The sequence below is a fragment of the Echeneis naucrates genome, chromosome 19 (assembly GCF_900963305.1).
Source record: "Echeneis naucrates chromosome 19, fEcheNa1.1, whole genome shotgun sequence".
Taxonomy (NCBI): domain Eukaryota; kingdom Metazoa; phylum Chordata; class Actinopteri; order Carangiformes; family Echeneidae; genus Echeneis; species Echeneis naucrates.
In genome coordinates, this window is record NC_042529.1 from 15,405,822 (window position 1) to 15,421,284 (window position 15,463).

A 15,463-nucleotide genomic window follows, 5' to 3' on the forward strand; every position below is an offset into this window, starting at 1 on the left:
AAAGTGCAGAAGAGATTAAGCTAATCAGGATGATGAAGTATGGAAAAGCAATCAAGGTATCTGCAATAAACCGCCAGTCTACTACAAAACAAAAGCCAAATGACAACATGGTAATGTGACTACATTCAGAGAAAAACTAAATGAAAATAAATAAATAAATAAATAAATAAATAAAATAATAACAATAAAAAATAAAAATAAAAAGGGTCATGCCACCAACGAGCGGGGAAGACTGGTTCACCAATGTCGGGTAGAATCCCTCCCTGCAGAACAACAACTTAAGACAGGCACAAGAACTTTGCAAGGACTCAGATGTGATATTCAGATATTATAAACCCCCTTGAATTCATCAGCCATCACCCTTCTGCCTCTGCAAGCCCATAAATTCAAGCTCCTCTGCAGAATGTACTCATGCTTCATTCTGTCTAAAAATATCAAGTCCATCTGAAACACTGAAATTGATACAGTAAATTCAGGCAAATTCAAGATAATGGTGAATTAATTATGGTTGTTGTGGTTTCCAGGCGTTCAAATGACCTTAGTTTAAAAACAAAATAAATAAATAAAATAATAATAATAATAACAACAGCAGATTAATCAAAACCTAATTGATTTGAGTAATACAAAATGGGTTTAAAATCAGGATTGGACCAGAGGCCACTGAGTCTATTCAAAGCTTTGACAGTGGCCATATTAGCCAAGAGTGACTACAGTTCCTCTGATAGCCACTAGAATCCAATTACATCACTTCGTCATTATCATTGACTCAATAAAAAAAAAAAAAAAAAAACAACCAAAAACTTATTTGCAACTGGGTCCAAAAACAGATAAAAGCTAAAAGCCTGGGGCCCAACAATACACTAATCTGCACCCTCCAGTACAGCTGAAAGATATTGTTGTCTCCCACAGACAGGAGCTGACTAAGACTAATAAACAGATACGAGCAGCTACTGTGACGCTTCAGTAACCTTGAACAAGGTTTGCTTTTAAGCTACTTTTTAATGGCAATCTTTGTTTTAAGTTCTTTTTTATTTTACTTTTCCATCATCAGCCTTTATATTGTTTCACCGTGCATTTGTCTCCCTTTCCTTTATCTTCCTTCTGCATTCGTTCCTATCTGTCTTTTCTTTATTCTCTCTCCTTTTTAGTTGACTTTTCTGTTTGATTTCTTTCACTCTGTCAAACACTCATTTTGGTTTCTTTGTTCTTTTTTCATCTAAAATTGAAAGCTTTCATGATTCTTACTCAGGAGAAAAAAAAAACTTTTTTTTTTGTTACATAAATTCTGATCTTTCATCTGCGTACCTGGCCTGGTGTCCTCGGATGTGGCTCTGGATGATGATGGCTTTCTGTTTAAAAAACCTGAAATTCCTCCTACACAGGAAGCCCCGGATGTTCCTCTGGATGGTGATGGCAGCCCAAGTCTGCGTACTGCTCCACTTATCCTCCAGCTGCTGGTATAGAAGTTCCTTGAGGAACACCTAGAGCAAAGTACACATGCGCGCACACACAGAACACACACATCTCACTGTGTTGATATGTGAAGTATAAACTTGCCATCAGTGTGATGAATGGGTCAGGTGAGGTACCTTGGTGAGGCCCAGCCGGTAGTGTCCCTCCTCAGCACCAAGCATGTTCAGCAGAGCTACAGTCTGCTCTCTGTCTGCCATCTCGCTCAGCCTCTGGGTCAGCAGAACCCCATACCTGTGGAGAAGAACACAAGGCAAGCTGTTTAATCCAAAACCAAACTGCTTGACTCATGCAAATGATTTGGTGCTCCATGCATCATGATATGATTCATTCATTTGTTGAGGCACTCCATTAAGGTGTGAGGTATAAAGTTACAGCTCAACTGTGGAACACACGGCACTGTTTCTTTACAATTGTTGAACTGAATCATTTTACATGTCCTGATTTGACAGAAGTTTTAATCCACTGTGACTGTCAAATGAGGGACATACAAATTCTGTCCAGTGAGAGACCTTAACATACAGTATGTAGGATGTAGGGCGTGCAAAGAGATCAAGTAAGGAAGTGCCTCATACAAGTGAGGAATGTTAGATTTTTAGAGGTATTGGGGCAGGAGCTGCTTTTGGAAGCGACAGTGATGCAATTAAAATGCAGCAGATTTTGTGTAGTATTATTATAGAAATTAGACTTGCTGTATATCAAAGAAGATATGGACATTTCCTTTTATAGAATATGGGAACATTTAAGTACTGGTATTGCTTTACAGATTTGCAATACCTCTCAATGAAGTAGGAGTATTGAATCCGTATGGGAAAACCCTCTTTCCTGATGTGGATGGTCTGCATCGTCCCAGCATGCCTCAGCTGTGCTGTCACATAGTCCACATCAAATAACCCAGGAAGCTGCCAGAAGACATGAGAGATGCAGTGTGTGGTCGTGGAAATGAGTGCGACATCTGACAAATTTAAGATGGTGGACACTTAAATAGAAATAACCTTGACATAGTTTGGCTTCAGACAGTGGATAAATGTCGTTTTGCATCTGGGGAAAAAGAAAAAAAAAAATACAGGGATACATTTTACTTATCAGGAAATAGATTCAACTGGCAGCTCGAGAAATACTGAACCGTATGTCAGTTTAACAGAATGATCAAGGAACTGGTTTGCACCAGTCCCCCACACAAGCTTCAGTTATACATGATGTGTCTTATCTTGGTTCTCATAGTCTGTCTCAGCGATGGCACATCAAATCAAAACATTGTGGAGAAGCACTGTCATTCTCCTCGTATTCTATTTCCATTACATTCACTAAACAAATGATGCTGTCTGATTTTAAACACATGCAGTGAAAAAGTATCCCAGTATCCAGTCTAAGCCAAACATCTGGGAATATTTTTGTTACAGGCAGTCTCGGGACATTGGTACCTCTCCAGGCGGGTGGTGAGTTCGCTCAGAGACTGAAGGAAGTGTGAAGCAGCGGTGGAAGGCTGCTGACGGAGGCCCTTCCCTCTCCAGCCCAGCTCCCTCTGCTGAATATAACCATCCTGAACCCTCCTGAATAGTTCAGACACCATCTGCTCAATACGGGGGACACGTCGATTTGTGTTTGAAAGCACTCCATACGTGTTTTTGGAGACACTGATACACTGTATATCATGGTCATCTTTTCAGTGTTTACCTCAATATTTTACTCTCATCATTAGACTATTAACTATTAACTAGTAATTCAGTATTCACGAAAACAAATAACTACTACTAATAATAATAATAATATATCTCTCTATGAGCTATGAAGTTAAAGTCGGTGTCTCATAAGTGCATGAAATTATATTATTAACTTTCTTTGCTTAACTGTTTTTTAATCATGTGTTCTTCCACTTTGAGAGTTCTTTTCTTCTTTTTTAATGGCTGATTCAAAATCTGTGTAGTGCGTTATTGTGTCTTTGTTAGAAATAACTCAGGCAGAGGACAAACAGGCTGTTGTCAACAGCTTGTTGGTGTTTTCAGCTGTTTCACCTTTAAGCGACTCCTTGCAAAGAGCTCCACCACTTCTGTCCTGAACTGGTCATGGTTCTTATTGAGGAAATTATGGACCTGGGAAAATAAGTTTAGTTTCAAACAGAGCATCTTAGATGTGTCATCTGCTGTTTGGCAGAGTTTCTGCGATGATACCTGATAGGTAACAGCCCCAGCATAGTGATAAATAGTGAAGACTGGAAGTGGGTTCTTTGGCTTGGCATAGTAGGGGCTGTTTCCATGGTGGTAGTGGCACTTCTGGAGGAAAGTGTGATCTGTGGCCTAAAATTAACACACAGCAAATTGAAAATTGACTAATGAAAATCAGACATTGCTTTTGAATTGTGGTTCAACAGAATTATACATTAAAAAAAAAAAAAAACTAATGGGGCCGGCCTGGACAAAATTGATGGTACCCTTAACTTAAGAGTTTGTTTTGCACAACTTTTTGAGGTAATCCCTGCAATTGTCGGTTTCAAGTAATTTCAGGGACCATTGTGGATTTTTCTACCAACAATTTTTTCCATGTGTGTATATAAGCAAACAAGTATTTCCTGTAGTTATCAACAATATTATACTGTCTTCTGTGATCATCACACCATTTAAAGTAGCAGGAGTTGTTACAGTATGCTGGCAACAAATTATCATAAGTTAGTATTTATTTCCAGTCCAAAAATGTTGCCTGAAAACCAGAAATCCACTGTAACTATGGAGTTTTGGAGTTAAGGGGTTACATAGATGGTGTACTGATACACAAACACAAAGGTGTGTTTGTTTATATGTGTGTGTGTTCACCTGGGGAAGGCAGGTTTGATCATCCAGTATGCGGAGGATGCCATGTGGCCTGGAGGAGATCAACTCCAGGCAGGAGTGGAAGTTCTTGAGTGGTATCGAATGCCACTGGATCTGTTCAGCACTGTACTCCTCCTGTAGAACAGGAACAAATGCAGACTATACTCAGTTAAAGCGTGAGAGCATCTTCTTCACTTGAAAGAATACTAGGCTGTGGTTTTAATGCGCAAGCGATGAGAACACTAATACCAAAACCAATAGCTTCAAAATAGCAAAAATTTTAACTGACATTAAGGGCATGACCATCCTGATTGCAATCAAGCATTAAAATGTATGCTGCATTGTGTGTTGTAGGCCAAGGGTTATTATGTTAGAGGTGGTTTTTAATCAGTCATGATTCAGTTCTTATTATGTTGCTTGACATGCCTTTGAACTTATTTCACACTGTGATTGTGTTGATTTGTAAGAAATACAAATTTCTCAGTAGTTAAACCATTTTCAATGCTTTATAGATAAAAATCACTTAATAAGGACAACTTTGTAGTTACCAGTTTGAAGAATCATTCTGCTTGTAAAAGTGATCAAAGTCAGCCTTGACATCTGTGTGTTATCATTGTGCTGGACTAAGGATGTGATCTTTAGGAAGGAAGAATTAATGCTGAGGGGTCTGCCAAAAAGGCAATCTGCAATCTGGCAACAAAAAACTATTAATGGATTGACTGCTCCGTAGACCGTTGGTAAATGACTCATGGATCTCTCCTCCTGCCCACTTACCTGCTCCTGAGAGATCACTGCCTTGTTGACAAAGTGCTGCAACTGCTCATTGGCAAAGTTGATACACAGCTGCTCGAAGCTGTTCACTCCCAGGTCCTGCAGAGGAACAGTGGACCTGTGATGTAATGTCAAACCTTAAAAAACAGTCCAGAGCATCAGCTCTCAGTCCAGGATACTGACCTCAAACCCATAGATGTCCACTATCCCCACTGTGCTGTCCATCTCGGTGGGACTCAGCCAATCATTGATCTGCTCCAACAACCAGTCAAACAACACTGAGTACAACGCTTTGGCTATGGCATCTCTACAGCAGAGGGAAAGGAGGACAGGGGGCACATTTACCAGTTAAGTGCAACATGTGTTCTACATTGCACTTGATGTGATGCATTTCACAATATCTATACTTCATGCAGCTAAATCAAACCCTCATTTCACTGCTTGCTTACTGTACACTGTATGGGACAAGTAAATGCTGAGTTGTTTGGTGGCGGCATGAAACATAAAATCTTATTAAAAAAAATACAAAATTGTTGAGCTAGTTCAAGCAAGTTCTGAATGAGGCACCTCCTGAGCTTCTCCTAATCAAGGTACATCCAGATGGATGGAGAATGGAGCAGACCTAGAACACCACTTAGCTTGCCAAAACTGTGGGGTGCGCACTGGTGGAGTTATGGAACATGGTTTGGGGGAAACAAGCTCAGAATAACCAGCCTGGCATTGTGCTACCTGGATTCTATGGCACTTTCCACAGACAGAGGGCAGTAGATCCTGTCATATGTGGTCTCCTGTGAATGAGAGTGCTGGTCAGTTTAGCTATTGCAGAATGAACAATAAGGCATGACTGGTGCATGAGAGGCTACTGACTGTGACTCTGTGAGTGATGACGGTCTGCAAGGCCTCAGAGGAAATCTGTAGCAAGGAGCCAACCCTCCTGGCCTCAGCTTCGCTAAAGATGCGGGATCCCTCAAAAGACTCACTCTGAAACAGGACCAGCTGACATTTAATATCAGCTTTTGATTTGACTTACTCTTGTCGTCCCTCTCAACACACACACACACACACACACACACACACACACACACACACACACACCTACCTCATAGGAGCTGAAGCAGATGTTGCCAAGCTGCAAAATGGAGGACAGGATGGCCCAGACAGTGGAAACCTGGTCAGCATGGAGGCCAATAGTGTCAAAGCAGTGAAGCAAAATTTGGAAGTCCTCTTTGTCTTGCTTCCCATTCAGCTCACAGGCACCACCCTGCAGGAGGAGGGGGAAAAAAATAAATGTGTTACACGTATGATGAGTGAAAGAGAAAATATGAGAAAAAACAGAAATGAAAACAGGTCTGTGCTAACTGATGTGATGTACTTGATTCAAGTAGTAATAGGTCTCGGCTCCCTGCAGGTACAGTTCCTGTTTGTCCCAGTCGTTCATACCTGCCAGCAGTTCGTAAAACACATGGTAGTTCCTCTCCTCGTTGGCCTACAAGGCAAATGAAAGAGCAGGACAATGGTGCCCAATGGAACAAACTTAACTTGTGGAATTATCTGAAAATATAGGCAAAGAAAAAGAAAAGACAGGTGGAGTCTACAGTCCTATTTCTCTTTAACTGGGGAATAGATGGATGAATGGAGAGATAGATAGCAGGAAATTTAAGGCAGAGGAGCTTTGAATCAAATGCTAACATGCTAAAATGCTAACAATATTTGATGTTAACATATAATTTAGCATTAGCAGTAACATTGCCAGTTTTCTTTACTACGTCATCACTTAGCAGATGTCAGCAGGCGGAACGCAATGTGTAGCCTAATTGAGGCTGTTGGGAGGCTAATCCCATTTCGTAGGTAATGAACCAAAGTAAGGAGGAAGTTCTGAGGCTGGCCTGAAGATCTTCATCAAAGTTATCATAACTACTCTGATGAGAAACTAGCTTGTGCCAACTGTCATGGCAATAATTTAAAATACTTGTCAGCACCAAGTTAAAGACATATTTTATAACATCTACATTTAATAGCATATTTTGATCCGTTAGTGGTACAAGGCTCAAAAAAGCGTTTATTCTCCAGGGAGTTTGAACATTTGCAGTGAACTTGATCACTAAAGCATCACTGTTCCACCACAGGATGACGTGAATGTGTGTTACAAACTTTCAGAGCAATCAATGTAACATTTTCCAAGATATTTTCCAACGTCAAAGCCTCCCTAAAGCAATGCCGGTGGCATGCTGAAGAAAAACCGATGAATGAAAAGCCATTTGATCAGTTTTATCAATTGTGTCTTTTATCAAGCTGAGAAAGCTGAGCCTTTATTTACCAGCAAGCAAAGGCAATCAACCAAAGGAGGAACTTAAAACATTGTCTTACAAGGCAACTTAAGCCGTCCTGTGTTGCGTTGGATAACAACTTGATCACACAGCTACCTTATGCTGGCAAATTCCCCATCAGTCCTATTCACAGTGTGGACAACAGCGAAGGACAATGTGATGCTTTTTTTCCCCCCCACACGTTTTTAATAATAATTCTGAATCTGTGTGTGAGTTTGGAAAATCTTCTATTTCTGTTCTCTTCTGTTAATTAGCAATTTGGTTAGCCTGTATTAGATCATTATTTTTAGATTGTGTAAAGTGAAATGTACTTTTAGAGAGGTGATTTAGTGTCTGGGGGGCCCTTCACAGTGTAATGGTAGGATCCAGAAGATATAGATAAGATGCAGATATGAAGGTGGCAGGGTGGTGGTCAGGCAAAGGAGTCAGACTAGGAACCTCTGCTGGGATCGTCTCCTACAATCTCTTGTCCTGCATTCTGCCAACTGTTGGTGAGATAGTGAATCCTTCACATATTCATTAGCATAATTAAAGAAAAGAGAAGAAAACTGAGCTCTGCTGTTTTTTTCTCCACCACACTCCACCTATCGATAAATCTGGCTCTCATCCTGTTTGTAGAGGTTCACCAAAAAAAAACCTGTATAATGAAATGTGATAACCAGTCAGTGTGACGTGTGGACTACTATTTTGAACACACAGCACTCTTCAGTCAGTGTTCTCACCTGAAATACAACCCTGGACTTCTCAAGGAGATACCGAGACAATGAGGTCCCTACCACGACCCCACTGTCAACCAAGATAAGACACAATCAGCAAATAACAGCAACAGTATCACAACTGTGACCAAACCAAACTCAGGGGAAGCAACTGGGGAACAGGCTGTTACACATCAAGAGATATTTACACACTGGGTGGACTCACTGGAGAATGTGGATGTGGAGGTACTTGCCAAAGCGACTGGAGTTGTTGTTGAGGATCGTTTTGGCATTCCCAAAACTCTCCAAGATGGGAAAGACCTCCATGGGCTGGTCAAGGAACAGAGACAGAGGTGAAAGAAGCGTACACCTACTAACACCTTGCAGTGTTGTGGTGGGTAAAACTGTGAATGAATAAGGTAATAAGTGAATTACCTGTTGCAGATTATTGTTTCTGCCCTGATATGTGAAGCTGAGGTAGTGAATCATTAGCTTGGTAGCTTCAGTCTTTCCTGAACCGCTCTGGCCACTGTACAGGAAATATATAAAATGCTTCGTAAAAAAGAAAGCCTTTTGGACATTTTATGGCTTCATCATGATGTTTATGACCAAGCAAGAGACATGATTTGCAACAATCCAGCTAATGTCCATTTGGCACCCACAATGGGCTCCAAAGGGATCCATTGTGGGCTCACAGAATAGCAGTGCGACCACACTGAGCCTAAAGCAGGCTCTCTGTTCCCGGTGCTCCAGGTGAAGTATATGATTATGTGTCCACATGGCCAGTGACCCTACTGGTGCAGCTATCTACCTGACAAATAAAATTAGTTTGGTCCTACTTTGTGTTGACTGTATACCACATTACTTGCACAACTAAAGGTCATGTATCTTGAACATGAGAAGATTATATATATATATTTTTTTATTGAGTTTAAAATGATCCTTTAAAGTTATTTGCAATCATATTGTCAGTGAAGCCAGTGTCACCTGTTGATCATCCATAAAGGGCAAGATAAGAAAAATTCAATTTGATTAATGGAGTATTTTTAGCTTTCTGTTTGTTTCAGTGTTTAGTGTTTACTCTACCATATAATTCATTAAAATTTCTATTTTAACTGATGGTTAGGCAAACAATTTTATATTTTATTTATATATTGTATATTGCAATTTCTGCTTTGACCTGAAGAAATCCTTAAAATTCCTAAAAAAAATAAAATAATAATAATTATAATTTCAAATTTTTTGGGCAGGGTATCCAGTGAGAAGACTATCGCAGCTAGTAGGACAGTGTGTGTGGGATCAAAATAAATAGTGTGTGTTCAGATTGATGATGGAACATGCAACAGTGCAGCTCACAGAAGTTACTAGATTTCTACTGGTTTCTGGTTACTGGGCTCTTTGGGTTCGAGAAAAAATAAAGAAACTAAATACATTCACAATCCACACTCATCCACCAACCTTACTGTGGTGGAGGGGTTTGTGTACAAGAATGATCCTAGGAGCTATATTGTAAGGGGCTTGCCCCTGGTAGGGTCTCTCAAGGCTAACGGGTCCTAGGTGACAGGTCTGACTAAAAGTGGTTCCAAACCCCCTTATGAAAACTATACAGCAAAGACAGCTACATCACCCAGACTGGCAATACCGGGGCCCCACCCTGGAGCCAGGAAAGGGGATGGGGCTCATATGCAAGCGCCTGGTGGCTTGCCAACGGGACATGGAAGGTCACCTCGCTGGGAGCCTGAGATAGTGCAATTTCACTCTGGTTGCAGGATTTATTGTCAATAAATAAATCAACATTGTAATTTATCCTTTCAAATAAGCACATGTGCATAAGATATGAGGTCGTTTGGTTAAAAATCCAAAATCACACATGACAGATGAAAGTCAATGAAAGTATAAAATCGATAAAGTTGGTGGTCCTGTCAGTACCTTATAATGATGCACTGCTCCTGTGTGGAGGCCTGAGACTGGTTGAAAGCAGCATCAGCTATGGCATACACATGGCTGAAGCAGAGAACAACAGGAAGTCAAAGAAATTGTGGAAATATATGGGAGAAAGACATTTTGAAGGGTCGGAAATATCTGATGAGACACATTGCTGTCAAGAGTGACATAAATGAAGAGATCGGAGTGTACTATGCAGCGCTCCAAGGAGTTTTTGCTCACGGCATGTTTCTGTGCTGCTCCTTGCCCTGGTATTTCTGCCTTAGCTCCTTGGTATAGATGTTCAGCGGCTTGAATGGGTTAATGGACAGCAGCATGTTTCCAATGTACGTCTAGGAGGGAAGTGACACACACAGTGTAATTTCAGAGAACAAATTTACACTAAAACAAATCACTTTTGGCCTGTACTGTAAATTGACACATGAATGAATACCTCATATTACTGTGTGAGGGTAGTAATGAAACTTACATAAATACAGTCACGGTGGAACCTCTTCTTTAGACTCAGAAGCACAGAGCTCTCACACACTTCTCTGAGAATATAATAGGCAAACAAGGTCATTCTCGTATGTGTGCAGGTCTGTGTGTGTGTGTGTGTGTGTGTGTGTCTGAACTCACTCCAGCTGGGACAGATCTTCCACTTCATCCACCTCCACCACTCTTTTGCTGCCTGGCATCAACACCTAAAAGATGTCAACCGTATGAGAAGATCCAAGGAGACCAGTCCAAATGAGAAGTCCACCAACACCACCTCCCTCAGGATCCAGACCTTCATACAGCCCAGTCATCAGCATTGCTACAAGGACATTCTCTGTCCACAAACTTTCCACAGCAGGTAACTAATCCACTTGCAATGATGCAGCAGTGTGGAAGCCGATATACTGCAATCTCACAGCAGCAGGCAGCGGCATGTTGTAGCTTCTATTGTATCTGCACAGACTGGGAGATGAATAAACCAGCAGGAAGTCTTTCATGGCCCATTGTTTTCTGTGCACAGTAGCAGTAAGTGATGAAGTAGAACCGACTCCACACAACCACAGATCCACAGTTCTGAGGTTAATGGATATAGCTATTTGGGATTTGGGATAAAGCTAATTGTTTTCAATCACTCAGAGACAATTCTGGTAAACTCTGGAAAAATATTCAGCACATTGTATAATGAAGTTTTATACTAAACTTAGTTTAATCATCCTATCCTACATATCATCAAATTCTTCTCCATAATCAGCTGATCATTGGGATTATTTGTAAACTGATCATATTTTTCCATTCATGTTTAATGTTAAATCTCCCTCTTCTTATCAAGGTGTTGATACAATGTGAAAATACAACTACAGCTACAATCATATTACCATAGTATCTTTACTAATTGATATAACTAATACTTAAAAGGATCCACCATTGTCCTTCCACTCAGGCTTTTCCACTTATTTAATCTCACAAACTTTGGAAGTCTCTGTGTACAAACATTTCCACAATATTAGAGTAGTTTAAACTTTTATCATTTAGAAATTATGCATATCCAAAATCCATTGGTATATAAAATATCCCTCAGCACAGGTCAGAGAAACATCTTAAAGGGGTCAGGGATGATTAAAATCTCTGTCACCACCTATGGTTAAAAAAAAAAAAAAAAAAAAAAAAGAGGACAACAAAACCCCAACAGCCAACTACAGTGGGTGAACTGGGTGAACTACAGAGGACGTGTCATGACTGAGGGGATGTAGTGTATCTGGGCCTGTACAGGTCCACTTCATCAAGGAGAGGCTGAGTGATACTGCAGGACCATTTGAAAGAAAGGAGATTTGCTTGTTTAGTATTTTCACCAGCACTGTGAATGCTTGATGGCTAGCAAAAACCCAAAATATTTTCATTGTTTGTGTGTTATTAGCTTAGATGTTCACACATCACATTTTAGGACTACTTAATGTACAAAGGCAGGTCACACCAATAGATTTTAGTTTGGATTTCTAAGAAGTTTGTTTTCATGGTCCCCAGATGTGGACACAAAGATCATTCATTCATCTTGTACTGCTTATCCCTTTCCAGGTCACGGAGGTTACTGGAGCAAGGGCCAGATACACCTTGGACAGGTTGCCAGTCCATCACAGGGCAGACAGACAGACAGACAGACAGACAGACAGAGACCAACAACCACTCACACTCAGACAATTTAGAGTCACCAATTAAGCCAAACATGTCGTCTTTGGACAGTGGGAAGAAACCTGAGTACCTGGAGGAAACCCACGCAGGCACAGGGAGAACATGGAAACTCCAAACAGACTGAACTGAGCCCTTCTTATTGTGGGGCAACAGCGCTAACCACTGTGCCACCGTGCTGCTCGGACACAATGATATTCATCCATTTTCTTACCGCTCATAAGAGTGGTGGTGGGCTGGACCTAATTTTTAATTGGGCGAGATGTCTATTGCTGGGCTTGTGACATATAGAGACTAACTACCATTCAGGCTTACACTCACATGTACCTAAACTAGAACCCTGTTGCTGTGAGGCAACAGTGTTTCTTTACAATTTTACACCCCTGTGCCGCCATAGCAGGTGGAAAGGATTAATTCCAGAGGGGCAGCCTTGAAGGGGTGCAACTTCATGCAAACTGGAGTTGATATTAATATGTGTATGTGTGTGTTAATATGTGTGAAATTTTGTTGCTAGGAAGGTGATCACTGAGTCTGGTCCATTTTTTGTCGCACAAGTTTCTTGTGTTTCTCTAAATGTAAATTTTGTCCAGGTGTGTTACATAAATGTGTCAATTTAAATTATAGATTTGCCAATAATTAAGCGCTTTAAGCCTCCAATTCATGAATACTGACGTGTGAAAGAGGCCACAGTTAAAAGTAAAAGGACACAGAGGTAATTAAAGTGCCAGAATTCCCAGTCTGCTGTCTCTAGGCCCAAGGAGCTACCAGGACCTTCATGATGCAGTAACAGTACCTGTGTGCTGACCAGTCGACTCTCCAACATCTCCTGGGTGGGGTCCTCTGATTCCCAGGGACCCCTTCCATTGTTGGTAGAAACACTCTGGACTTGGCCCCCGTTGGCATAGACTGTCCATTTGTTTAGCTTTTCTACTGTCTGGTGAGGCAACAAGTTCTCAGCACGCAGCCAGTCCTAAATCAGACATATCAAAGACAGATGATTGGCCTTAAAAGACAGAATAACATTTTATACTGTGTTGTAGTGTTTTTTTTAATGAAGTATCTATCAACAGAAAGGTATCACCAACCTGAGGGTCTCCACTCATCTGCTGGTTCCCGGCCCAGTGCACTCCTGGTGGGGTGGTAGTATATATGCCACCCACACCCATTAGCTGAGCGACTTCCCTGTCAGCCTCTTCTTCATACAAGGACCAGACACCTGACACCACTGGATTTACATCATGTGGAAAGGACTGAGTGGTTGACCCAGGTACTCCAACTGTGGACTCAGTTTCAGGCTCTGGACCTTTAGCCTGAATCAGTCCACCACCTTTCTTCCCCCTTGACAAAGACATCTTGGTCAACTTGATCTGGGAGGGGTCTAGTTCTCCTCTTGCAGCCTTAAGCACACTGACTCCATTTGGATTTTCAATAGTTGTCTTATCCCCGTCCTCACGGTTTGATAATCCTTCCGGAGTTCCAGTGGACCCAGGGACCCTCTCCGCCACATCCCCATCTGATGCTAACCCTCCTAACAAGGGCTTCTTGATGGACTTCAGAAGGCTGAGATCTGGTCTGACAGGAAGTACAAGCCTGGCACCTGGTTTTGGGGGTTTGGGCTCTGAGGGAGTGGGCTCTCTTGGTGGTCCATCAGTGGTACTCAATGGAGTAGAAGTTGTATGAGCTGCTGGGGATGCTGTGACTGTCTTTGCCTTGCCCAATTTGCTCATCCTAGGGAGTACCACAGCATATCTGGCCTCTGCCTCTTTCTCCCCAGGTGGACCAGCATCTTCCTCTCCCTCCATTGCCTTTGCCTGCAGGCTGCCTTTCTCTGTAGCTGTCGTATCCTCAGGGAAACTTGCTTTTTTCCTACTGGCCAGGCTGGCTTTATTGGCAACCCCCATGACCATCCTGTGTTTGAGAATATTTCCTTTGGGTGTTCTAGTGCCTTGTTTACATTTTATTGCCCTAAGGGAGAGCCAGCGTGAGACTCCGATGGCTTTTGTCCAAGCAGAAAGCTTCCTCTTTAAGTTTACCCCTCTTGGTTTTTTCTTCTGCATCCAACCAGACACTCTGTGAAGTGTTCCAATACATTTTCTTTGTGCTCCTTCTTTCAGTTGGCTGGATCCCCCATCAGTGGCCTCACCAGTTGAAGTTTCCTGGTCAGGCTTTGTCAACTTTTTATTTGCTTTGTCGTGTAGTGATGCCACCTTGATCTTTCTCAAAAGTAAACTTTGCGGCTGACCTTTCACGATACTTTGAGAATATTGCTGCTCTGTAGTCTCCATCGTTGCTGCTTTGAGGTCTTTATTTTTGGCTTTGAGAAGCATAATTCGACTTTGGCCTTTGATGGCTTTGGACAACGTTGGTTCAGCATCTTCCTTTCCCTCAACTGGATCAATTTCCATAGAAGCATCTTTCTTGTTGATACTTTTGAATTTGTTTGCAAACTGGGCTGTGTCTTTTTCTGTGTCAGCCTTGTTAGGAGAAAGCTCTTTTGTTGATGGTTTATTTGTTGTTGTTCTTACTTTCTTCTGCTTCTTTTTGTTCCTTTTTTCTTCCCTGGCCCTTTGTTTGGCTTCTTTTTCCAATCGTTTCTTTTCTGCTTTCTCTCTCTGTTTTTCTGCCTTCTCAGCCTGCTTATCTGCCTTTGTTTTTTTAAACATCTTGTATTTTGAACCCTGTGCAGGCTTTGCAGTAGCTGGACTTAGTCTGTGTCTTCTGCAGGCTTTATCAGCTGTTTGCTTTTCAGACGTATCCTCCTGGATTAGCACATTGTCTTCTCCCCCTTCACTGATCGCGGCCTCAGATTCTTCAACTTCCTTATCACATTCCTCTCCTTCTGCAAAGGATGCAACTAGTCCGACCTTGGAGTCACCTCTGGATTTGGCTTCCTCTGTGGACTCTTTGTCTGATTCCTGTTGTGTATCTCTTTGAATAGCCAGTGCCTCAGCTTCCTCCTCGCTACTCTCCGTACTCTCCTGTGTCGAAGCGGTGTCTTCATAGCTGCCCCGGTCCACGTCCTTCTCATTGTTACCGCTTTCCTCCTCAGTTGCATCCTCTGAGCCTCCTGCAGAGCTCTCTGATTCCTCCTCCTCCTCCTCCTCCTCCTCCTCACTATCTTCCTCATTTCTCTTTTCAGGCTTGGAGAGAAGCTTGCTGTTGGCTCTACTTGGATTTATTGGTGGGTATTTGAGTTTGGTGGTCTTGTTTAATCCCCCTTTATTATGTGATATACCGCTTACGTCATTGTTTTTAATGTTCTTCATGTCACCTCTTCCTCTCTGTTTCC

General features: G+C 41.7%; 1 protein-coding gene across 1 annotated transcript in view; it reads right to left on the bottom strand.

Moving 5' to 3' along the window:
• The window catches only part of myo15b (myosin XVB), a 38,799-nt gene extending 23,589 nt beyond the window's left edge, over window positions 1–15,210 (bottom strand). The window contains exons 1-23 of the mRNA XM_029528153.1: window positions 13,260–15,210; window positions 12,968–13,144; window positions 10,633–10,697; window positions 10,484–10,547; window positions 10,237–10,346; window positions 10,000–10,074; window positions 8,506–8,599; window positions 8,297–8,400; window positions 8,098–8,161; window positions 6,421–6,534; window positions 6,148–6,309; window positions 5,916–6,029; window positions 5,778–5,836; window positions 5,232–5,355; window positions 5,052–5,147; window positions 4,281–4,412; window positions 3,642–3,767; window positions 3,486–3,563; window positions 2,895–3,043; window positions 2,466–2,511; window positions 2,248–2,372; window positions 1,590–1,704; window positions 1,306–1,481 (exon numbers count right to left, since the gene is read on the bottom strand). Of these exons, the coding sequence (XP_029384013.1) occupies window positions 1,306–1,481; window positions 1,590–1,704; window positions 2,248–2,372; window positions 2,466–2,511; window positions 2,895–3,043; window positions 3,486–3,563; window positions 3,642–3,767; window positions 4,281–4,412; window positions 5,052–5,147; window positions 5,232–5,355; window positions 5,778–5,836; window positions 5,916–6,029; window positions 6,148–6,309; window positions 6,421–6,534; window positions 8,098–8,161; window positions 8,297–8,400; window positions 8,506–8,599; window positions 10,000–10,074; window positions 10,237–10,346; window positions 10,484–10,547; window positions 10,633–10,697; window positions 12,968–13,144; window positions 13,260–14,837 (3,947 nt within the window). The 5' untranslated portion in view covers window positions 14,838–15,210. The remainder of the gene's footprint in view (window positions 1–1,305; window positions 1,482–1,589; window positions 1,705–2,247; window positions 2,373–2,465; window positions 2,512–2,894; window positions 3,044–3,485; window positions 3,564–3,641; window positions 3,768–4,280; window positions 4,413–5,051; window positions 5,148–5,231; window positions 5,356–5,777; window positions 5,837–5,915; window positions 6,030–6,147; window positions 6,310–6,420; window positions 6,535–8,097; window positions 8,162–8,296; window positions 8,401–8,505; window positions 8,600–9,999; window positions 10,075–10,236; window positions 10,347–10,483; window positions 10,548–10,632; window positions 10,698–12,967; window positions 13,145–13,259) is intronic.
• Between the last annotated feature and the right edge of the window lie 253 nt (window positions 15,211–15,463).